The following is a 26,183-nucleotide window of genomic DNA, read 5'->3' on the forward strand; positions in this document are numbered from 1 at the left end:
TGCAGATATTTGTAAATGATTCTCATGTTCCCACTACTGAGAAATAGTTAGCAAAGGTATGAATATTTAGTGTTCTTTGCCCCCCCCCCATCAAATCCTTTCAAGGATTTGAAAGGATTTGAAGCAGATTATTGAACTTTTCTGATTCCATTCAGGTTGACAGTACCTAGATTTTAACTTAGTATTTGTGGTGTAGGTAATTGAGAATTCTGAAGGAAGAAACTACATAGACTCTAATTATAATGCTGTAGGCCCCAGATTACTCTCTATATGTGACCAGATTGCATGTTAACTTAAGTTCTTCTTGCTGTCTCCTAGCAGATATCTAATAGAAATTTCTGATTTTCTCTACTGAATTGTGCATTTTTAGTTTGGAGAGTATTCCTGGATGAATTCAGTTTGTGTGATCAGTGAACTTAAAATATATGTTCTTTATTGCAGATCATTGCTGTACACAGTAAATAAAGTTTGGCATGGTTTATTTTTATTTACTAGGCACAAGTAAATGAAAGACAAAGTTCAGGTGTATTTCATGTGCTTTGTTTCAACTTAAGTTAAATGTGAATAAGAATGATTAAATTGGTATGACTTAGTCTTCATAAAACCACAGACTCTGAAATGTCTAATGATTTCTTTCTCTCCGACCATTTTCTATTCATTTATTAAGACTAACTAAGCAATAATATCAAATATAATTTTCTTGGTTTTCCTCTCTATGTAGTCATAACTATATTTAAATTTCCAGTGTGATTTCTGTTGTTTATTGATTTTGAAAGTACTATTATGTTATTAGTAAGTTCAGTTGCTAATTTATTTATTCATTTGGACTGCATGGTCTCTGCAGATGACATACTAAAATCACTGTCTTACAAAACAGTCCATATTAATCTCAAAAATCTCCATACAGTTAAGAAACCTATAAATTTAAAGACTACTTTCTACTCGTTCTTTTCTCCTCTGTTTTCCTACTTTGGAGATATAGATTTATTTAAGGTGATTGAACATTGCTTTAATTCTGCTTCTTTTCTGGGGTTGATTTGATTATGTATCATCAAATAAAAGCTGAATTCACTTTTAAAGGCAAACATTTATTTAAGTGATTTAAGGGAGAAGTATTGCCAAGTTGGTTGCTCTTTTTCTTAGAGAAGAATTTTTATACTTTACTCCTATTTTCAATTATACCAATTACATATCTGACATGTATGTGGAGTATGAAAACCTCAGTTCACCAGGGAGTAAAGGCACTCTTCTAAGAGAACATCTTACATGTATCTGGGAGGAAAGGGCTAAGGGATGGAAGATAAAGAAGTTAACAAAAGGATGACCAAAGAGAGAGAGCTTTATGGAAAAAATTGACTGGAAAAGTTCCAAATGAAGCACAATCAGACAAGAGAAATCGCAAGAAAGAAGCAATTTATAATAATATTGGTAAAGTAAATTACAGGGTCAGATATCTGTGCCCTTCAGCTCCCAAACTCACCCAATTAGCAGAGTTACAGGTTGGCTGGGCAGCAGTGACAACAGTTTTTTAGAAATGCCATGGTGTCCTCTGCTACTCCATCCAGAACTAAATCACTGTTTAATTTGTCTAGAGGTTTTCAAATGAACATGCAAGGATAATTCAGGCTTAAACTCTTTTAATCTTTCTCTATTGGACTTCCACACGTGCACAGATATGCTTTTATCTCTGTGTGTATATGTTTGTGGATTACAGAAGAATTAATCTGTTGATAAAATGTTCTGCAGATGGGCAGAGGTTTTCTTTAAGCGTATTAACGTGTTTGAATACTTGTACTCACAAACTTCATAACGTACAAACAGGAAATTATAATTATTACATATGTTTCATAACTTTGACTATTGTTTATAGGACACACTTGTCAAAGCCAAAAGTATATGTTCCCATGCTTTGTTTTCTATGATTTTTTCTGCAGGGGGGGAATGAGTGCATGACAGAGAGGGGAAAGGTCAGCGAATAAAAGAAGGAAAGAGGTTAGAGTGCACACTGAAGACTTTCGTTCCCATAAGTGATTCATCTTCATTGCAGAGCAATTTGTTTTCTTACGTTTGGCTTTGTCATCTTCTTTGTATCATCAGGTCTTCTTTACTAATTGCTCTGAAAAAGAAGTTGCAAATAAGATTCAAATCTCTCCAGTAATGAAAACATTCAAATTTATACTAATTATTCATCTAAAATTGCTGTGCAGTTGAAATTTTTATGTGAAATAGTTGAAATAAGCAGTAAACTACTAGTTCATTTTCATTCGTGCTACATCTGACGTACAGTGGCAATCAGGCATTGCTTATAGCTTTGCAGCTTAAGTATAGGAGTAAAACAGGGTTACATTTTGTAGTAGTTACAGTGTGACTTTTCACTGATGTCACTTACTATTTTAATTCAAAATTTCTTTTTTACCGTAGTTTTCCAACGAAGGTAAGAGTTGTGCAGAAAAGTATTTGAATTCTGATGCTAGCTGCTATTATACTTGTTTTGTAGTGTTGAAAAAATGTGATTGACTTGATGAAGTATCATCTATTTATGAATCAAGAGAGTGTGAACACTGCACTAAAATCGTCAATTCACTGTAAAGGAGAACCATTTCTCTTCATGCTCCTTCCCTTTTCTCTGTGATGTAGTTTTCCTCAACTCAATAGTCTTTCCTATCTGAAAGACAAGTATGATCACAGAGCCTCTTTTCTCTTTGTATGCAGTTGCAAATGCATTTTAGACTTATAATTACCTGCAAATTCTGAAGTCTTGCTCCAGGTTTAAGAGCAGAGTGAATTCTACAAAAATCATAATTGTAATGTAGCTCTTATATTGTCTTTTGTAAAGTCTATAGAAATTGAAGTTCTTAAAAAAGAAGAGATGAGCAATCAAAATAACACAGAATCATTATTTTTTTAGAGATAGGTGTGATGTGTAAGATTGTGTAATATTGTGAGATGTTGTACGACTGAAACGTGACTGCTTTAAAGTATACACAGGTTCCTGTTGTGACATGGAAACCTTCTGTACCCAAGAAGAAGCTAATTTATCCTCTAGCTAGGCACAGGAAAGAGGCTGTGGTCATTCTAGATGTTTAGTATTCAAATCCTTGTGATGAGGCACCTTTCTTAATAAGGAAGTGAACTATTTTTTGGCTCTGATAACTTAGAACAGTAAGCATTGCTTGGGGTATTATTAGCATGTTACCATCCACCTAGTCATTCCTTGACTTACTGTATTTCTTCAATCACCCTGTTTTCAGAATTTATGTATACTGCATTTCCAAAGAGGGCACATGTGGATTTGACTCCAATAATTGTCTTAGTTTAATTGTATATATTGTATGTAAGATTGAGAGTTGACTAAAGAACTGTTTTCTCTCTTTCACCACCTTATCAACAGGTATATTTGTGAAACTTGCCTTTTAACTATTTCTGTGCAATCTACTGTGTCTATATGCAGGAATGGGTTCCTAGTCAATTTTTTAGTTTTTATTGTAGCAATATATAGGAATTGTAAAGAAATTACTAACACATATTGCATTGGTAAAGATTTAAATGACATTGGCACCAGTTTAGCTCTGTTTAGCAGTGTAAATGCCTTCGGGTAGTTTCTCAATACAGACTCATCATTATTGTATGTAGGCTGGATAATGTTGCTTGTAATAATAACACTACACGATTCTTATATGTCAGTGGTTTCTGTAGCTTTTAAATCTGTTATGCAGCAGATCTTTGCTTACAGGTTTTAAAGGTCTTCTCAAAGCAGATCAACATGAGTTTCATCCATGTGTCATCAAAAGACAAAGTAGGACTTTTCCATTGCAAGGTCATTTCCTTTTACATTTACAGAGATTGTGGGCTAAATTCAAAGACCATTATGTTAAAACATCTGAAGAAGTTTCTGCTGTTCTACATATGTAGAGTGACTTTCTGACAGTGGCTTCTCCATCGCAATCTGTTTCTGTGTTCATTTATGCACAGAAGTGTAGCTCATTTTAAGCATCATTCTCAGAGTTGGATACACTTATCTTTAGCTGTCTGTGTGTCAGGTGTTCAAGCTAAACTCACCATTGAGAGCTCCCCTCTATTCCACCAAAAGAGTTGAGCACCTCCAGGGGTGATTATTCCAGCTCTTTCCAGGTGCCAGTTTTGGAATATGAAAAAGTGTGCCCTTGGGATTATTTATCTCCTTGCTTTAGAATGAGTCTAGAAGTCTAGTTTAAACAAGCTACCAAACTTCATCACTAACTTCAAGGTTGTTGAAATTAGCTGAAACCTATTTTAAATGAAAAAAATAACAAAAGTATGAAAGACTGTTTCTTAAGGTTAAAACTCTTTTACCCAACTTTTCTTTTAGCACAGAGGGTTTTTTTTGTTCCCTTAAATATTTTGAGCATGTGTCATTCATCCTCATTAAAATATCACCCAATCCATTCAGTGTATGTCATATGATGGCACTGTGAGACAAAGATGTCCTCCTACACGAAGGCTCAAACAGAACATTCTGATGATTTTTTTTCTTTTTTTGGGTGTCAGTGGAGAGGAGGCTGGGAAAAATCCTCCACTGGTATGTGGGCTTGCTTGAATGATTAGCTCTTTTTGAAGTGCCTGAACACACAGTTTCACATAGTAATTAAAATCCTGCTGTGAAAATTGCGATTAAAAGCTAAACAAAAGATAATATTTTTGATTGAATGCTATATCAAAAAAGAAATGCAACATTTTAGTTGGTGAGGGAGAAGCAGCTTATGAAGCACATTAATGCTATTCTCTTCTTTGCAGTCTTAGGGGGTGGACACAGAGCCTACTCCTCCGTTCAAAATGCTGTAAGTTCTCATGTACATACTTTATCCTCCTCAACCCACATTATCCTTTTGTACTAAATCGTTTCAGGTCAGGTGGGTCAGACCTATCTTCTCTTGTAACCAAAACCTTGAGAAATCCCATAGTGAATTCAGATGGCGTGTGAAGATAGGATTTGACTACAAAAAACACCCCACACAAACCTGAGGCTGGAACTGATGAATCCCAAAACTGACACTTTGTCTTTGATTTTTACTTCATCTAATTATACATCAGACTGCTGATAAACACTCATAGCGATAACATTTTCCATTATAGCACATAAAATACAGAATCATAGAATAAAAGAGGTTTTAGGGAAACACTGCTCAAAGAAGGGCTCCCTTAGATCATAGCAGAAGGACATAAGGGAAGGAGAAAATAAATTTTATTAATATCTGAGGCTTCTATACAAAGACATACTTCGCAGTTGTTTGTTCCTCATTCAACGGAGATGACTGTAGAAGAAGACCATGGCCTGTACTGTACATATATAATGTGGATCACACTGGTAAAGTAGTTTACCCTTCACACAAACTACAATTTCTTTACCCAATAAATATTTCATAGACTTATTGATCAAAGAAATTCAATCTGTTTGTTCATTATTGTATTTTATTTTTTCCATGTATAATTTTCTGTGTCTCTTATTTCAGACAGGCTAAATAATTATAAGTCTATGAATAAGAAATCTAGGAAATTCTCATTAGAAAAAAAGCCATGTTCATTTCTTTTAATGTTATTCAAATATAGGGGAAATGTATCCTGTGGTTTTGTTCAATAGAACACCTTGTGAAATTCAAAATGATCTAAATTTTCCTCTGAGCAGGTCTGTTCCTTGGCAACAATTCTGTAGTGAGCTGTGCTGTCATATGTCCCTTTCCAGAAAGACACTGTGATATTTATAAATCTATCTAAGAATACAGATAACCCCCACACTAAGGCATATGTCAGGGCATAGCTGTCGGTCCTGTCAACGTGCAGTTCTTTGAAGGAGTAGAAAGAAACCTTGACTCACCAGTGTGTGCCCTGATTTTAGAGCTCCGAGCCTTGAATAGTCTATTTTGCAGTAACACATTTTACAAATAAATATTCCTGTGTAATGCATAAGTTGAGATTCAGAGAGAGTGCTATTAGAAGTTGCCACAAATATTAGAGAAGATAAGATCTTATAGAACTGGGCATTTTCTGTTTGAGAGGATCTGGCAGTGGGTCATGGACTAATACCTAAAACATGCTGTGAGAGGTGACTCTCTAAAGGTGACCACAGGGACAGAATAAAGAAAGTTTATACCTAAACACTGAATATTGCTCAGTATGTTAGGGCAGAAAGTGATGAGCGCTTGTTTGAGAAATGGAAGTGTACAGATATATAGTATATTATATTATTGTAGTATATTATATATATTATATATAATATAGTATATTATAATAATTATTATATTATATTATATATAGTATATTATATTATAGTATAGTATATTTTATGTAGTATATTATATTATTGGACAAGGAGTAATTGTTTCAAACTGAAAGAGGGGAGGCTCAGATGAATAAAAGGAAAATGTTTTTTAAATTAAGGGTGGTAAGGCACTGACAAAGGTCATCCAGAGAGGTGATAGATGCCACGTCCCTGAAAGCATTGAAGGTCAGACTGGATGGGGCTGTGAGCAACCTGATCTAGCTGTAGATGTCCCTGCTTCTTGCAGAGTTGGATCAGATGGCCTTTAAGGGTACCTTCCATCTCACATGGTTCTGTGATTCTCTGATTATTGAAATTGATGTCCAAAATCATGATCAGCATAGTGCTTCAGTGGTATTTAAATGCTGGCCTGGGATGTCCATGTGCCTGGAAATACTTCCCTGCAGGTCCTGCTTCGTATTGCCTGAGCTTTGCTACTGGCTCAGCACAAAGCTTGAGCAGCTGCCAGCTAGTCACATTATTTGGGTTTGAAATCCTTCAGGCTGGCTGCATGCAGGATTGCTGCTGCTGAAACTGTCGCCTACTTCCAGCCCGCCCTTACCTCTTTGGCACACGCTCTGCATTAAGCAGGCAGCTATATGAAAATGGGTTTTGACGCCATCTGCATGCAGTTCACCTGTCAGGCAATCTGGGACTTTTCTTTCAAGCATTGGAGTATGTTTTTCGGAGTGTGCAAACTGCTTATTAAGGTCCTTTTCTGTGTGTAGTGGGAAAGATATGTACTCGTACTGCATATTGCATCAACTACCACTCCCAGGAAATGTGATCATGGTTCATATTTGAGGAGGAAGCGACAACAACAAACACCTTTCCTTTACAAAAGAAGAATTTATTTTGGCTCTGGAAATCTCTGAAATAAAGATCACAGAGAGATGTTTTTGGAAACCGTCGTGCATTTTTGCCGTGGGCTTACCAGGAGAAGGATTACATGTACCATGAATGAGAAAGTTTGAGTGAGAAAGTTTGCTTGCATTTTACAGCATCAGGTACTCCTTACTGTCAGACAAAGATACCCATGGACTTGTCTTTTTTCCTGTTCTGCCTTTTATCAGAAAGAATAATTCCTCACTATCATGTCCTCATCCAATTCTTCATACTGCCATCTGTCAGGGAATATATCCAGTGTCCTTTCTTTTCTTCTGAGTTAAGCACTGATACTTTTGCACAGCACCATGTGCTTAAAAACCTTGAAGAATAATTTAAAAATAATAAATGTTCAGGTATCATTACAGTTTGGAACATTGTTTACTCCTCTAAATACACAAGATAGAGGAAGAATTTTAATGAAATTCCTCAGTTTTGACTGAAGGGAAATATGAATTTTAATACATTATGTTGGTTGTCAGTGTGAGGACATACATTGATCAAAATCAATAACAGGACAGCCTAACAGTTTTGCAACTATTTGGAAATCCTGAGTAAAGTTCTCTGTCATTTAATCCCTGAATGATAAAGGAATTAGCTGGACGTGTAAAAAGAAGCTCTTAAAGAGTGGAAGTGGAAAACCAGCCATCAACAACTTTTATCTTTCATTTGTAAAAGTTAATTTTATTTTATTAGTGCCTTTATCTATCTATCTATCTATCTATCTATCTATCTATCTATCTATCTATCTATCATCTATTTATTATTGCTACCAGGATTTCCTTCCAGTCTAGTTTATACTCTCATCTCTTTCCAACAGCAAAATAAAGCCAGTGCTCTTTCTTATAGTTTTGGTCTGGCCTTCACATGTCTAGGAGAGGTCACATTGAGTGGTTTATTTGTGAGCCTTTAATAAATGTGCAGAGTACGGGTAGAAAAATCAGGCTGTGCTCTTAAAATTATGTACAACATAAGTAATCCCCCTATCTCAGAAAAACAAGACATTGCAAATATGTGCTTTATTGTTCATTGAAAGCTGTACTTTTGTGTGAACAAGGCTGTCTGCTCCTTTGCTGAGGGCAGGTACAGACATGAGCAGTCCTTATCTCTCTAACATTCAGGAGACCTGTTTGTTCACTTTTTGACACAGTACCACTCTTTTCCATTGTAAATGAACAATATGTTGTGCAAAAGCTGGAAATCTTCGTGCTCCTAAATACTGTCAAAATAATGTAGATGTGATGGATTTGCACAGATGTTTGCAGCCAAAGCAAGTTTGTGGGCGCTTCCCAGCCCAGTGGCATATAGTATTTGAGGGATTTCAGCAGTTGCCTTTCAAACTATAGTAAAGATTTGAAAGCTCAATGAAATTCAAGTGCTGTTTGTTCACAGATTTATTTATTTATTAATCCTAGCCTGTAATTAACAGCATTACTGAGAGGATTGAAGGTTTTATGGTGCCTGTGGGATAGCTGAAAGTTATACTGCACAGTATAGAACAATGTCTTCTTAGGTTAGCATGGGCTTAGTGTACGGCAAATATAATGCTATACCTACTGCTGGTGGCATGTAAGAGATGAACAAAATGAGAAGGTGCTTAGCTGTATGGTAAAAGCCTAGGACACATGGGAAGAACTATAGGGAGTGAAATAATGTGGGATCCCACATGTTCGTAGAACTTCAAAAGCACCAAGGTTATAAAGCTAAGGGTGATTTCTCAACAATATATTCTGGTATGTAAGCTAACAAGATAGTAATTTTATTTTTTTATTTGTATTTGGGCAGACATTTACAGTTATTAAAAATAGGGGTTATTAGACAAAAACACAGTGTGATAAGTGTGAATTGAAATGAATTGAATAAGTCAAATGAAGTACAGGTTGGTGTAAATAAGTCACTCAATCAGTCTCCATTGGATCCTCTGTTTTATTATTTGTTTCCTGCATGTTGATGATCAGAGGGGTGGAGCATGCTCCTGTGAAGAAAGATTGAGGGAACTGAGATTGTTCATCTTGGAGAAGATAAGACTCTGAGGAGACCTCATAGCACCCTTCCAGTACTTGAAGGGAGCATATAAACAGGAGGGGGGAACGGCTGTTTACGAGGGTGAATAGTGATAGGACAAGGGGGAATGGTTTTAAACTGGGACAGGGGAGGTTTAGGTTAGATATTAGGAGGAAGTTTTTCACATAGAGGGTGGTGACACACTGGAACAGGTTGCCCAAGGAGGCTGTGGATGCCCCATCGCTGGAGGCATTCAAGGCCAGGCTGGATGTGGCTCTGGGCACAGCCTGGTCTGGTGGTTGGCGACCCTGCACATACCAGGGGGGTTGGAACTCAGTGATCACTGGGGTCCTTTTCAACCCAGGCCATTCTATGATTCTGTGATTCTATGTTGTCTCAGTACAGTTGTTACAAGTAAAAGTGTCCTCAGAAGCTAGTAATATAAGCCTCTTTTCTTTTTTCTTAATTTTATAAAGTTAACAAGAGAAAAAGACAAAAAGACTTCCCTACTTATAAAAATTATTATATTGTCAAAGAAAATAGGTTGCTAAAATTTATGAATAAATTGAACTGATTATTTGTTCTAAAGGAACCTTGGAGGGTGATTCCAAGCTTTTAGGATGTGATATCCACATCGCAGACAGTTTCAAGGGAGTGATTACAAGGTTGGGCTTTTTTTCCCTTTTTTTTTTTTTTCTTCTTTTTTCCTTTCACTGGATTTATACCTTCTTATTTTGGGGAGGATGAAATGATTTTTAATATCCCTGGTGCCTTAATTTCCTTATCTTCACTGTTGAATTATCTCTCTGTCTGTCAAAGGGAGAAAATCAGCCTTAGCCCTTTGGCAGGAAAAAAATGATGGAAAAAAAGTACTATATTCATTCACTCTATTTTACTGTTCTTCCTTCCAGCTTGAGAAAATTTGGGTCTTGTTTTAAAGCCTGCATCAGAACTGGTGACAAAACCTCTGTGGTGTATCTATTTGTGTAAATAAATTACTGATATTGCAATAACAGTTGGCTATTTGGTTCTGTTCTGTTTGTGATTCCTGTTTTGACTGTGATATTCTCCAGCACAACGGGCACAGAAGCAGCAGACAAAAATGTTTTTAGTGAAAAGATGCCATGTTTGTCTTCTTCCCCTTTTTAACAGCATCTGATCTGAGCTTGTGGAATGGGGAGCCTACTTCCTTTCACTCTGCATTCTCTGATTTATTATTGCTTTGACAGGGTTGCTGTGACTGATTTGTAAGTTAGAGCTGATGCCATTAACACATACAGCACAAAATAGACAAATTGACACAAATCTCATGTTTTTGCAGATGAGAATAGGCATTCACTCAGGATCAGTGCTGGCCGGCGTTGTTGGTGTAAGAATGCCACGCTACTGTCTCTTTGGAAACAATGTCACCCTTGCAAGCAAGTTTGAGTCAGGAAGTCATCCGCGTCGCATCAATGTCAGTCCAACCACATACCAGTAAGTGCTCTTAGCTTTTCATACTGCTTTTTTATTACAGTCTGTTTACAGTGAGTTCTTAAAGCGTGCTCTGCCCTCACTTGGCATATGAACTACAGCACAAAGTCAGTAGGTTGCAGAATAATTGGAAAGAGCAATTGCATGATGTTCTCAGGCATTCATTTGCATGTTTGTATCAGAACGTGTAGAAAACGGAGGCAGCAAAAGCAAAGGAGCACAACAGGAGGGCCAGCAGCTGCTACCTAAAATACCATGTAACAGAAGTGGGCAAATGATACTAAACTGAGAGGAGCTGTTAATTCCCTTGAGTGTAGGGAGGTCTTACAGACAGATATTGATAAATTTGAGGGCTGAGGGATCATCATCAGCAAGAAATTGAAGCAAGAGCAAGCACCTAGGATAGGGCAACCCTGGATCAGTGTACAAGCTGGGGAACCAGAGAGTGGAGAGCAGGAAGAGGGATCTGGGGATTCTGAATTTCAGCAAGTTGAGTGTGTGTCAGCAGTGTACCCTGACAGACCAAAGGGCCAACCATGCCCTGGGGTGCCCTAGGCCCAGCACTGCCACAGGGCAGGGGGAGGGGCTGTGCCCTCAGCTCTGTGCTGTGCGGCTTCACCTCCTGCACTGGATACGGGTTTGGGTGCCACAGTATGAGAAGGGCATAAAGCCATTAGGGGGAGTCCAAAGGAAGGCTACAGAGGTGGTGAAGGATCTGGAGGACAGGGGGTACAAGGAGTGGCTGAGGTCCCTGGTGTGCTCAGCCCAGAGCAGAGCAGGCTGAGGGAAGGCCTCATGGCAGCACCAGAGGTTGGTGGGCATGGAGCAGGTTGCCCAGGGCAGTGGGCACGGCCCCATTGCTGGAGCTCAGGGAGCGTTTGGACAGTGCTCAGACACCAGGTTTGGATTTTGGGTGGTGCTGCGTGGAACCAGGGGTTGGACTTGATGATTCTAATGGGTACCTTTCAACTCAGGATATCCTATGATTTTTATTTCATGGTTAGCGTCTCTCATAGTGCCATCTTTTTGTGTACAGCTTTCAGCCATGGGTTTTCTTTTCACCAGCTGTACACAGTAGATGAAAAGAAGCATGTTTCCACTGGTTCAGGAGAAAGCTTTTAGTTTTGTCAGTGACACCAAGGAGTTTTTGTGCTTTCTTGGCGACAAAGTTTCTTAGCACTGTGAAGAGACACTTGATAAAAGTATTTTCTTAATGTAAGAAAAAAGACTGGAAATGGCAAAGGATAATCACCGCCTCTTTGAAGAAATTATGCAAATAATCAAGCAAAGGCTTGATTAAATCAGGTTATGAGGAACATCTCCTAAAATAATGAAAGGTGTTCCTTATTGTTCAAATTTGACAGCTTGACTATAAGAATTTCTTGTGCTTGGATTATGACTGATATATTCACTGTTTTTGGGCAGGAGATCTAAATCTTACTCTTTTTTTCTACACTCTGAAGTAATTTTCTGAAGTACAGTTTTGCTCAGGTTTTCAGACTGTTCCTCTGCAGTAGGTCTGTAAGAAATTCCTCAAACAATACTTCTTTTCTTTCTTTCTCTCTCTCTTTTTTTTTTTTTTTTCCTTTTACAGTGAATCTCAGTATTTACTTTTCCTAAAGCTATCTGTAAATTAAGGCTTTAAATGGAATTTCTTCATCCAAGAATTGAAGCTTCTGATACGCTGAAATAGAAAGCAGTCAGAAATAAAAGTTAAAAAGTAATTAAAACTTGTGAATAAAATGTTGCTTATCTGAAAAGCCCATTTACTTGAGATCAGATTTATGGAAAGGGACGCAAGTGTAGCTAATTGAACAAGAGGCAGAAAATCCGAACAGACTTTTGCATTGTGTGCAGAAGCAGGTTCATACAGTTTTCTGGTAATGTGCAAGAGAAACGTAGACCTAACTTACTGTCAGGTACAGAAAAGCTACTCATTTAAATAAAAAGATTTCTATAAATATATAGGAAATATTATTCATATACAATTTTATTGAACTGACAGCGTACTCCACTGGTCAGGGGGAGATAATCAAGGACAAAAAGCTGAGCTGTCCAGAACAGGGCGATGTGGAAGAGCCAGAGAGAGTGGATATAAAGAGGAGAGGCTCAGCCTGCTTATGAAGAGATACTCTTTTCCATGAGGACAGCCGGACAGTGGCATAGGCTGTGCACAGAGGATGAGCATTCTCCATCTTTGAACATCTTTGAATGTTTTCAAGACCTGACTGAGTGGAGCTCTGAGTAATCTAGTCTGAATTCAGTGTTTATCTTTTTTTGAGCAATAGTTTGGATGAGAAAGCTCTTGTGGTGCTTCCCAGCCTGAATTATTTTATGGGTGTCTGATGTCTATGAGTGTCTATTGGCTTGCTTGAGCTGCGTATGAAATATATAATATAGTTAATTTATATACATAAAATAGTCTTTTTAAATATATTTTTTAATTGAAATATAAAAAGGGCAACAGAAACAGAAAACAAATGGGTTGGACATACATGATTGTCCAGTTAGCACCTTGAGTACCTGTTGATTGAAATTCTGGACCTAAATGAAGAAATTGGTAATTTTTGACATTAGCCTACGCATTCTACTGAAAAATAAAAAATAACCTGCTTAATGTCACAGCATCAACTGGTGTATCTAGAACAGTTTCATGTGTTGTGTATAACTCTGACAGCTTTTAAAACTTGGTGAACAATAGCAACTTTCACTGAAGGGAGCCAGTTATTTTTTTAAAATAGACATTGTGAAAATAAAGTAAAAGACAGAAAGACAAGATTGTGCTTTAGTTCTTTACACAAAGTTTACTTCTGAATGGTTTTGGATATTGATTTTCTGGTGAATCCATAGAAAAACATATAGCGATTTAACAGTTCAGCCTTGTGTTATTGTTGGACTGCTCGAGTCTGTTGAAAACACAGTCTTTAGAATAGGAGTACTGAAAGATTCCCATGGCTACTTGCAAGCAAAAAACAATTTACAAAGCAGCCATGGAGGAGCCATGCAGTATCAGGTGACATTTTGGTATAATATGAGAGTATGTCTTGAAACCACTGGGTTGCTGATGAAAGTCAAATTGTTTCAGCATGGCCAAGCTTTAACCTAATGTGACCATCATGTGATTTTATCTTCCCGAATACTACAAATTTTGATTTTAGCTTCAAAAAAAAAGGAAGGTAGTGAAAAAGTGAGTGATGATGTGGTGATGTTATTGCAAACGATTGCAAAATCAGGGATCAATTCAGAGAGCTTTAAGTGCAAGTAACAAGCTAAGTGCATGGTTAGGGGTAAAGGAAGTAGAAACACAAATAAAACATGTTCAAATGTGACAGTTATCATTCAAGATTCTACCAGCCTTTTACAGAAGGTATTTGAGAAAATAAAATGAATGTACATGGAGCCCTGAAAAGGCTATTACAAACTATTCCTGCTGGAATGTTTGAAAAGATTAGAACAGATAGGGAGAAGTCAGGAAATAGCACCATTGAGAGGAGCCAGGAAAGATTGCAATTACAAAATATTCCATAAAGCAAAATTATTCAGAGCTCCTGAAGGTGATCAAGGGCATTTTAACACAATATAGTAGTACTATCTAAATAAATGAGTAATAATCTGGTGCACCTGTATATAACTTTTCTTGCGTAGAATTTGTATGTGTATATATAATTTGCTATGTACAAATGAGGTGATTCCTTGCAAATTGAAACATCTTTATAGCTGACCTTACACACCTTTCAATAAAGCCAAGTGCAAGGTGCTGCACTTGGGTCGGAGCAATCTCAGGTATTTATACAGACTAGGGGAGGATCTCCTGGAGAGCAGCCCTGCAGAGAAGGACTTGGGGGTCCTGGTGGATGAGAAGCTGGACATGAGCCAGCAGTGTGCGCTTGCAGCCCGGAAGGCCAACTGTGTTCTGGGCTGCATTAAAAAAGGGGTGGCCAGCAGGGAGAGGGAGGTGATTGTCCCCATCTACTCGGCTCTTGTGAGGCCCCATCCGCAGCACTGCGTCCAGGCCTGGGGCTCCCAGTACAGGAGGGACGTGGAGCTCTTGGAGTGTGTCCAGAGGAGGGCACTAAGATGATCAGAGGGCTGGAGCACCTCTCCTGTGAGGAAAGGTTGAGGGAACTGGAGAAGAGAAGGCTCTGGGGAGACCTCATAGCACCCTTCCAGTACTTGAAGGGAGCATATAAACAGGAGGGGGAACGGCTGTTTACGAGGGTGAATAGTGATAGGACAAGGGGGAATGGTTTTAAACTGAGACAAGGGAGGTTTAGGTTAGATATTAGGAGGAAGTTTTTCACACAGAGTGTGGTGACACACTGGAACAGGTTGCCCAAGGAGGCTGTGGATGCCCCATCCCTGGAGGCATTCAAGGCCAGGCTGGATGTGGCTCTGGGCAGCCTGGTCTGGTGGTTGGCGACCCTGCACATAGCAGGGGATTGAAACTAGGCGATCATTGTGGGCCTTTTTTTCCCAGGCCATTCTACGATTCTGTGATTCTATGATTCTATGATCATTCTGTGCTGCCATTTACTCATTTAATATTTTTATTATCTAAGAAGCAGTATTCTACAAAGTAGATAATTCCACAATTAGTATGAAAATAACAGAATTTCTTTTAATTACTGGCGTTTATCATAATGCATTTGTCTACCATGATGATTCCGATAATATTTTGTACTTACAAAGCATGCAGATACTGCAAACATGTCTCATACTTATCAGCTTTCATTTTACAGTATAAATTATGCATTACAAAGTGTCATCAGTGTTCAAATGATAATCATACATCAGTATGCCTATTAATGGTTCAGACACTTCCCTATGAGTCCATAATCTGCCTGTGTGAGAAGGAGAGTTTAAATAAATAAGATGTGGTGTTGCTTAGCAGCAGCAGTGAACCTGAGGCAGACTTGCTCCCAGTTACACTTGCTGGGGAAGAGCTCAGCAGTATAAGACTGTCTTTTACAAACGTGTGCTTTGAATCTGCTGGTGATAAAAGATCAGTTCTTTTCAAAACACCTTGTTCTCTTGACACATACAGGTCTTCTGACGGAAGGACTACAGAGCACTGGTTGCTTTGAATCACTGAGTATGGTAGAATGAAAAACTCTGAACAGCACTGGTAAAACTTCTGGTGAAACACATGGAAATTGTAGATACTGGTCCCAGGCTGGCCCTTAATACGTGGCCAGGAAGGAGTAGGAGAATAACACATTCCCCATTCCTGTAGTAAACTGGCAAATCCAGATATAGGTTTATGTAATTCATTTATATTATCCTGAACTGAATAAAATTACCATATTTTCCATACACAAGGGAAATCATATTTTTCAGTCTCCTGTTTAGTATAGAAGAAAGATTAATTACTTTTTAATTATTTGTTTCAGCCTTGAATAATAATATTTATCTGATACTAATTTAATACATCTACATTAATTCTGTTTTCTTGATAGTATTTAAACATAATGCCTTGGGACTTCAACACTGTTATCAAAAGCAGGTAAACTTAATTGTTGCTTTAGATAAGTAACTATTTTAAGAATAACTTCTTTTTTCCTCTTCTTTCCTCATATGACCTTTTCTAGTACATATTTCCCTTACAGAAGGGTACTTCAAGCAAGTATCTACTTCCCATTGTCACATGCTAGGCAATACATCGAGCACCTGAGTGTAGGCAAAGATGGTCAGCCTGTATCCCACCTCGTGATGTGATTAGGGCAGGGAGCCACCGAGGGTCATTTTGCATGGAGTTGGGTGAGGTCATTGCCAGTTCATCTGCCTGAATTGCCCCTCAGCCTTTAGAATCAATTAAAATCTGCAAGATTTTGAATTTTTATGCTGTACATGGAGCTCATTTTACTTTTTTGCAATTAAAAATAAGTATTTACATTATCTTTTTTTTTTTTTTTTTTTTTTTTTAAATTAAAACACTATGAGTTTCCATAAATGCCTCACAGTATTTTATTTTCAATAAGTTCTTTTTCCTACTGTTTGTGTATTTATCTGTATATGGGCAGATAAGTGGATTTACTCTCTGAGAGCCTTTTCAGGTTTTTAAAATTTTTGTCTCTGACAATCCTTTAAAAAAGCTTTTTCTTTTTACCATGTTCACCATGTAGGCTTTCATGAGAATTGGACAGAGAATTCAGCTGTGGACAAAAGGGGAACACAACTTGTATATGGACATAAAAAATCAGTCTAATTAAAGTGTTAGAAGTCTCATCCAAATGCACTGGTTTATTCTTGTTTTTCTATTCCCTTTTATTCCTGAAAGCTGTGTCATCTGCCTCCATGAGGCTGCACTTCCATAGTCACTGTGTTTTGTGAATCCAGTTCTGAACTTCTCTTCTCCATTCTTATTTGAGGATCATGGGATAACTTCTGGTTCGATCGCTGTCAGTTAGGTAACAGGAGAAGTTATGCTGCACAGTTCCACACAGCTTAACTACAGCTAAAAGTTACTTATGCAATATGGCTGATAGACATTTTTAAAACTGAAATAAACTCAATCTTGGGCAACTCCACACAAATCCTGAGATTCGTATTGTTAGGTCTGTACAAAGCCTGTGACCTTTCCGTAGTGATGGCAAAATCCCAATCACTGAACCTGGTTCTATTACGTCCTGATCAGAGTCCTGACACAGTAACTATTCTGCTTAGTGAGTGAGAAATAGAAGTATTAGAAGTCAGTGATAGACACCATGCATAACTGCATGTAATATACAATGTATTAAATACAAAATCGTGACTAATTCTTTCATAATCTTACTACACTTGAAGGAAAAACACCAAACATGAACTTCCATAAAGTACAATGTGACATAAATTAGAATCAGGCATAGTCATGTTTTTCTCAGTCTTCCAGTCTTTCTAGTATGTACAAAAACAGTGGGAGAAATTCAAAGCCACTAACATTTCGGACCAAGTAGACTGATTTGGGGCATTACAGTAGCAAATTAATACACTTATATAGTGTATTTTATAAGCAGACTATCAATTTCTAATTAATGCCATAATAATTCATGTGGAAACAAATGAGTTGATGTATTTTATGAAACCAGATACCAGCTAGTGAAGTGACCAATGCTCATTCGCACAGAGGAAGAGATCAGCAATCTCAGAGGATACTGATAATCCATTTGTGAAGCCATTAATTAACTTTTCCTAATTTTACCAATTAATAAATGGAGCTAATCAAGGTGAAGACAGTTCAGTACACTTCATCAGAAGCAGCTTCCCACTGTAAGAGTTAGAACAGAAATAATTTTTCTTTATTTATAGTCACGGAAGATAACATGTAAGGAAGATTGACCCAAGCACTTTGCTCTTTTTGCTGCATGCTGTATTTAGGAAGGCAGTATGTATTCTCTAATTTAGTCCATTGTATTTCTTTAAGAAATGTAACTCAAACATTGATCTATGCAAAACTATATATCTTAAAGAAGTTTACATCAATGTTCAGTTCTGAGTGGGTGTTTTAACTCTGACTAAACAAATTGCCAGATTGTATCATATCATCAATTTTATTTAGAGTTCATGTAAATTCATTATACTGAGGTTAAAATGCATATATGCATGGAAAACCATACCAACCTCCCCTCCACTCCTGAAAATGAAAAGAAAAAGGGGGTGATTCTCAGATACCATCTCTTTGTCTGGAAGTAATAGTGTTTCCATCAGGGAATGGAAAGAATAAGAATTTAAGCTGTTAAGATTTCACATTAGGAGGGGAAGCTGTCAAATTAATCAATTACAAATCAGCATTTAAGAAATTCTTCCTCCCCTGAAACATCAACAAAAAAGACAAGCTGAGGGTAGACCTGGTTCCAGGCAATTTATAGGAATGCTTGAGTAGCCTGACCCTCACAGTTTAAGCATTGAATTGTAAATTGTGTATCCTACTGCTTGAGTGGAATCCAGAATTCTGACCCTATGAATAACCTGCCATAAAAACATCCTTTGCAATAGCTTAAGGGAAATATTCAGAAGTGATGCAGGAAGGACTGCTGAGATAAATGCTTTGGAATAGTTTCAGACTGGTTGTTATATGCATATTCCTGAACTGCTGAGGTTGCATTACCTCAAATAAAGCTCTACGACTGTGAAACACTGGGGGGATTTGAAATGCTTTATGTAGCATTTAAGCTGCCAGATAATTTCTGGAAGCTGAATGATAGACTCTCAGACTTTCAGAGCAGGCACAACAAAGCACTCTGAGAATAGCCAGCAAGTTGGGACTAACAACCAGAACAAGGTGCCACAACAAGCTTCCAGACACAAGGTTTTACACCAGTTAGTGCCCAGAGTCAGAGGGGAAATGCAAGAGCCAGTTGTGTGGCTCAGCTTTGCCCTTGCTGTCGATCTGCACTATTCATTCAGCTCTTGGCGGAACTATACTTCAAGGCTCTTCATACCCTTGAAGAGGACAGCAAGAAACTTAGCAAGGGCTGTAGCTCTGGGTTGCAGACATCAACTGGTACTGTTTTAACATTGTAAATCGCCTAAATATGGGAGAGAAGTTTCCTGGAGAAAAACGTCCCCACTGATAAACACTGAGGATAAGCAGATAACTCCTTTTTTGGTGTATGCACAAACCTATGAGAAATCAGATGCAGTTTCTGAAACCTGATCTCACTGTCTGAGAAACTGAGTGCCAGGACCAGTATGTTTACAGAGACCAAAGAAGAACCTGTACTTCAGGACAAGGACTGGAAGAGATCATTTTTATCTTGCTTAAAGCCTTTCTAATTAGATTCATCAAGATTTTTTTTTTTTTTTCATAAGCATATAAAGTAAGTAGCATAGAATATGATTATAAGTAGCTTCCATTAATATTTGTTAAAGAGGACTATTTCCTGCTGTGATTGCTTGGGAGCTGAAAAAAAGGTCAGCTAAGCAATTTCTGATGAGAGGCTAATTCAAATATTGCCTAATATAGTGATGTGGAGTCTACCACAAGCCACAGTGGATAAATTTCCAAATAGCTGTACTAATTGGTTAGTCACCCTTCACTGCTGGCACTTTTGATAATCTCAGAGAATTTCATTACAACCAAGTTGCAACTCACAAAACAGTTGAAAATAAGGCCTTTGATTAATATCTTGCACTTTCATCGTATGAGGAAAATAGTGTGAAAATATTGATTAAACTCAATGCCAGCCTTGAACTAAATCTATCTATCTGTAACTGTCATTACAATCAGATAATGTTGGGCTTTGAGAAAGAAACCATTGATTTTTAGCAAGGCTAGATGCTTCACAGTGAATAGGCCATTCAGGGAAGAAAGTCTGGAGTGAAAGCTTGTGGTTTTAGCTCAGAAAGTTCTAAGAGTTCATCTGTTCCTTGCAAAATCTAGTTTGAGAAATAGGGTTGCTTCATTGTATTAAAGTGGTAGACTTAAAATACAAGATATTTTCTGCAAGTATTGTGGAGATGAGAGGAGAGAAGCTTCTCTGCAGAGGCCTCTGCAAACTCTCACAAAATATGAAAAGAAGATCATTGTGTTTTGATCATAAAGTTGACAGCCTGGAAAATAGATTATGACACTCAAACCATGTGGTAAACAAAGACCACCACAGAAGTTCAAAGGCAAAAACATGGTTAGACTTACACCCATCTGATTTCTTAAAAGCTGAGAAAAAAATGCCTTGTTATTTAGAGAAATTGTGAAGAGCTCACATGGATTCTCACAGACAAAAAGAAAAGGAAAAAAAAAATTAGTAAGTAAGTTCCATTAAATATGCTGAAAATCCTAGAATATTCACCCAGCAACAGAATTCATTCAGTCATTTACTCTCCAGAAATCAGCTTTAGAGACACTAAATAAACAGCCTATTGCAAAATCTGCTGAAGTTATCAAGATTCTTCCTACTGATGCTTTTGAGTTTCTCTCTGACTGAGAGAAAGAATAAATATCTTTGAGAAAAAGATGAAGGCTACTTTCATATATCCAACTGTGCTTAGAATTTACTATTACCTCAAAATTGTTCTTTTCGATTCTTCATTTACTGGAAACAAATGGAAAAGGTGTAGATTATTTGCTTCATTTTGCAACTAAGTTGTTTTCATGAGAAGGCCCCAAATTATCAGATTTAGCCAGAAAAAGTTTTTCCAACATGGAGAAAGACTACAAATAGCAACAGGCAGTATCATCAGGTCTGTGACGTTGTGCCATTTGTATGGCATGCCTGGAGCAGAGAGGGTTGGCATCGTACCTCACATGAGCCTGTATCTGTTTTTGACCTCAACCAGGTGTCCTAAATTAAACTTGCAGGTACATTTGATGGATAGTGTCAGATTTGATTTGTTTCTTGTTGAAGCTGGTTTTGCTGTTTTGGGACCCATTTTGGTTTTGAATTTGATTCTCTTTCTGGTACATGATTTTCTGAATGCTGACACTGTTTTTTTCAGAGAATGTATTTATTTGGGCCTTTTCTTCAGCTTATCTCAGCAGATCTAGAATCATAGAATCATTTCCCTTGGAAGGGACCCTTAAACGTCATCTAGTTCAACTCCCCTTGAAGTTGGTGATGTTGTTAATATAGATTGGCTGGGGATCCTGGCCAAGGATTTTCTAGATGTCACGTAATACTTCAAATTCATTTTTAAATTTGAGATCACATAGGACCAATCTCTTCCATTGAAATGCGTCTGTAACGTGTTTCATAGTTTTTTATATCTCTCTGTTTCCTTTTTTTCTAGGCTTTTGAAAAAGGAAGAAAATTTTATTTTTATCCCTCGTTCCCGTGAAGAGCTTCCAGAAAACTTTCCAAAGGAAATTCCTGGGATCTGTTACTTCCTTGAGGTCAGGAGTGGTCAGAAGCAGCCAAAACCCTCCATCACATCTGCCAGAGTGAGGAAAGTTTCTTACAACATTGGCACCATGTTCCTCCGGGAGACCAGCCTATGAGGCCTGCTGCAGATCAAAGACTCGTCAAAAAGCACAAGCCCAGAACTGGGTCATGCCAGGGGAATTGGAGGTTCTTTCTATTTCACTGCCTTGTTCTGAACAAGCAGTAAAAGCTTCATGTAATGTCAGGCAATAATCATTTTAAAGGTGGGTGACTGCTGTTGGTAAACAGAGTGGAGATAGGGAAAAAAGTGTTTGAACAAATACTTCCACTTCTAGAGGAATTTCATTAGTAAACTTGAGTCTGGCCCATTTATGACAAACAAACACAAACAAAACAAAAAAAACAACTCTCACATTAGAGGTTGGTTTTGTTTTGTGCAGAAAGGGTGATGGTTCTCTGTAGATTTGCACCAGCTAAGCAGAATTGAGAGTCAGTTCTGATTATGCATTCCTGCATTCAATGTGTTCTTCAGTACGGTAATGATGTTTTTTAACTTTATGAACAAACATTTCATACATGTACTGTAGAGTTGTTGTAACCTTCCTGGCAGGAGGAATTATAATTCAGTACAAATGTTGTAGGGATTTTACCTATTTTTATACATATTTCACTTTCTGGATAATTACATTCCACATACTGTAAGCTGAGTAAGCCTAGATAGCTTTTCAGAAGAAGCTACTGTATATTTCGTATATTCTACCTATCAAAGCTTATTGTTATACAAATGGGAAGAAGTCATTTTTTTTTACTTTTTTGGCATCAAAAAAAATCAATATTTTAAAGGAAAAAAAAAACCAAACCACTTTGGTAAACCTCTTTACCTGATGTTTATGCTAAACTTTAGCTGAGCATTGTCTTGCTAATACAAAGTAATGTTCAGTATTTGTCCTATAGTGCTGTGTGTCCAGTGTTTCTGGGACAAAGCAAACAAAATGTAAAAGAACAATTTATTAACAAACAGAAAAGTTCTGTTATACACAGTGGGGCTTTTTTTCTGCAACAAATTCTCATCCAAATTAATATTTGGTACAAGTCCTTACTCTGAGAGAGTACAGCAAACTCTGGAGTCCAGCACACTCCAGGTGCTGGTTTTCCAGTTTTTTAAAAGGACTTCTGCTCCTGCTCTAAAAATCCTATCTGCTATTAAAGATGCTCATTTGGAAATTTCCTCTGTGGTGGACTGGAGGAAAGCTTTATCTAATGTAGACCAAAAAATACTGAAAAGTGGAAGGAAGTAATGTCTCAGATTTAATGAAAATGCCAGTTCAAAATTTAGAGCAGTCTATGTTAATTAAATGAATAATTAAAAGAAAGAAAGAAAAAAAAAAAAAAAAAAGGCGGCCCAATTCCTGGTTAAATTTAAAATAGTTTTATTTTCTTCAGTGAAACCAACTGAAACAAGAAATGAGATGTAAATCTGTCCTCCCAGTAGACACATTTTCAGGCAGTCTTTATTTCTCAGGCTTTCCTTTGCAGAAGTGACAGCAGTCAGTTTTCTTTTGTAAGTGTACTTCCCTTAAGGTCCTACTGAATTGAGCCAATATTTTTCTAGTTTTGTAAATTGTTAGAAAACATCAATGCAGTGATTTCAAATGGCTTAGCTTTAAAATGGCCTGATCAAAGGTCGAAGAAATCAAAGACAAAACTCTCAACAGCTCAGCACTTCTGTAATCCAAACCAGAAATTTGGATTTGTTTAGTTATCAAATCTTGAAGCGCCTGTTGAAAATTAGTAAATAACATTCTCCACATGTCCAAATTACCCAGTTATACATTTCTGCAGGGGGAACAACAGTGCTCCATTATTCCTCTTTGACTCATATGAGGATAGGAACAATTCAGCATGGCGCAGCCATCCTGTTACAGAACAAAATTCATGCTTCCGTCCCATGAAGCCTGCCTTTACGAGAAAGTACTATTTTGAACTTGTGCAGACTTTGTCAGATAGAAGAAACATGAATTTATTATGGAAGATGTTTTCTTGCTGAGAAGGTATCTGCATGGGCATGGCAGGGGCATTGGAACTAGATGATCTACAAGGTCTCTTCCAATCCAAACCATTCTAATGTATGATTATATGAATATTACTTAAATAGAAATTCCCTTGTTTTTCAGAGGACCACTGATGTTAAAGATTTTTTTCCATAGTAATATAGCATCCTTGGGATTGGAGGAGTTTATCTTCTACCAACCTTGATAAACAGCATATGCAACTCTGTTTTGTGTCTGAAAAATGACTTGATGAAAACTGTTTGGGCTTGAGGTTGTAGAATTTCTATCCAAACAACCGATCCAAGAATTTTCTGCATCAAATGGCAAGATGTTCTACTCTACATCCGTTAGTTTGCATATTCACAGCATGTGGCATTCATTTCTTTTTTCCAGTGAACATCATGGGAACTGAAACACTGCTTCTGAGCTAATAAAGCTGTGGTTTTGATGTCATTACCCAGTTCCCTGTAGTGATTATTATTATTATTTTTTTTTTTCTAGCAATACATTTTTCTTCTAATCAATACGTCAGGATTTCTTTCTGACTTTACTGGCACATCCTCATTATTCAGTAGGTGTTAATGTCAGATTACTAATCTCTCTGGCCAAACTCTGTTTCTCTTCTCACCACCCACAGTCCTCTGTGATGAGAACAAATGAAGAGGTTCAGACCAAAAGCATATTGCTCAATATCCTGTCTTTCACATTTGCTAATAGGAAATGCCTAGGTTTATTCTGTGGGTGATCTTGGTACATCCGTGGAAACATTATAATGAGAATGATGGTTAAAAGCTAATTCAGCTATTACACTGAAGAGGCAATCAAAAAAAATGTAGCTCCATCCTCATTGTCTCCAGTTACAGTTTGTTTGATAATCTCTGTAATCACAGAGGTTACAGCAAAAGCCAAAAATTGGAGTCAGCAGAACCATGGAGACAAAAATAGCTCCCCAAATAGGAGCAGATTTACTGTATAACAATATACAGTTTCCGTTTTTTATAAGTTTCTGTGAAGATAACATGCCCAAAACTTCAGCACTGATGCTACGTATTGTGCTATTTGCTTCTGTGTTATGACAGGTTGAGTTAACAGAGAAATGCAGGCTTCCTAGAGGCACTTGATCAGTGTGAGAAAAGTATGACGCATTCTCAGCATTGTTTAACTTAGTACTGCATCTACTGCCTGCAGTATTTGGTTATACATTTATTTGTTGGACACCTGTATGAAGTGAAATATAGCTTATTAACAAGGTTAATGCTGTGAAGTTGGTTAGATCCTAGTCAAACTCAGCATTTTTCTAACAGTGAGTGCTTCATTTTAGTGATAGAGAAAATGTTCTCATTTGCCTGACATTGTTTTCATGAATAAAAGGTTTTGCAGTGTTTCTTTTTCCTGGGATGTTGAGGCAGAGAGGTGCTGAAATGTAGAAATCAGTTGGAATTTCCTCCTGATATTTTATTTCCTATTAAATAGATGATCCTTTTTTCCTCTCTGAAAATAAAGAGAGGAGATCTACTACATATTCCCTGTGTGGGAAGGAGAATGCATGGGCCCAAGCTGGGGTTATTGGTCTCTTTGCCACAGCCTGGTTCTGTGCAGCTTTCCCCTGATCCAGGCTCAGACAGACTGGAGACCATGGGCTGACCACAGAGGCAGACCCACGGGCCAACTTCTCTTAATGAAGCCATGAGGCCTAAGTAAACGGAAACAACAGTTGTTCCCCCAGAGCACCTTTTAGAGGTTTTCTGTCAGATTTCTCCATCTACTTGGAGCTCTTTGTCACACAGGCTTTTCTGTGATGCAGGGCACAGAGGTCAGAGACTCAGAGTGAAGGACATTGTAGAGCAGTGGATTACATTTTGTTCAGTATCACTCTGGAAATACCTACCATACAAAGACAAAAGCCACTGCATGGGAGAGTCACTGCAAAGACAGAATTCTAATAGTGTGGTTGTCTTGCAGAATCCCACAGGGTTTTGCTCTTTTAATTCCAAAAACTCATAGTTGTTAAATGTGGTTTTGGTTTTGACTTCGCTGTTTGTTCCCACATCCATTTTCAGATCTCAGTCTGTTCAGAAAGGCTTTGTGGGGCCTGGAAGCATGCCTCTGCAAAGAGAAAACCATCTTGTATGGGAATTGCTTATGCTGAAGAAGAAATACTTGCAGTTTGTCACTAGCTGGTCCTACTGAGGTTCATCTGTATGTGGATGCAATTTCATAGTGGTGTCCCCTCCTGTGTTCATGGTGCTCCTGTGCCTGCAGAGACATCCAGTGTATAACCACCTTTTCTCTGTTTCCATTAACATTTCTCTTTCATATATATATATATATATATATATATATATATGTATGTATTTTTTTTCTGTATAAAGCAAACAGTGCAGAACTGTGGCATGTTGCAAACATTTAAACATACCATAGCTCTGCACTGAGACTCATGTTCTGCTTACTGATACTGCATTAAATATTTCTTCCTCTGAACAGACCTTTTTTATCCCAGAAGACTTTAAAATGAAGGGGGAAATAAAATACCACAAACCAATTTGAATTGCAGATGGGTGTGAAACTTGTATCAGTTGTTGGGGCAAGTGTAGCTGCAGGATGGCTTTTAGATTCTTCAGCATCCAGAGGAAGCCCTCACACATTCTATCTGCCAACAAGTCTAATCCAACAGCAGCA

General features: G+C 37.6%; 1 protein-coding gene across 2 annotated transcripts in view; it reads left to right on the top strand.

Moving 5' to 3' along the window:
* The window catches only part of GUCY1A2 (guanylate cyclase 1 soluble subunit alpha 2), a 136,985-nt gene extending 113,028 nt beyond the window's left edge, over positions 1 to 23,957 (top strand). The window contains exons 7-8 of one of the 2 annotated variants that reach the window (XM_090133902.1): positions 10,506 to 10,660; positions 12,663 to 12,932. In XM_090133902.1, coding sequence (XP_089990028.1) covers positions 10,506 to 10,660; positions 12,663 to 12,801 — 294 coding nt within the window. In that variant the 3' untranslated portion in view covers positions 12,802 to 12,932. Of the gene's footprint in view, positions 1 to 10,505; positions 10,661 to 12,662; positions 12,933 to 21,361 lie in introns of those variants that run through there. The other variant, XM_031606201.2, reaches the window with a different exon arrangement.
* Positions 23,958 to 26,183: the final 2,226 nt, after the last annotated feature.

Source organism: Phasianus colchicus, chromosome 1, assembly GCF_987193195.1.
Source record: "Phasianus colchicus chromosome 1, bPhaCol1.hap1.1, whole genome shotgun sequence".
Lineage (NCBI taxonomy): Eukaryota > Metazoa > Chordata > Aves > Galliformes > Phasianidae > Phasianus > Phasianus colchicus.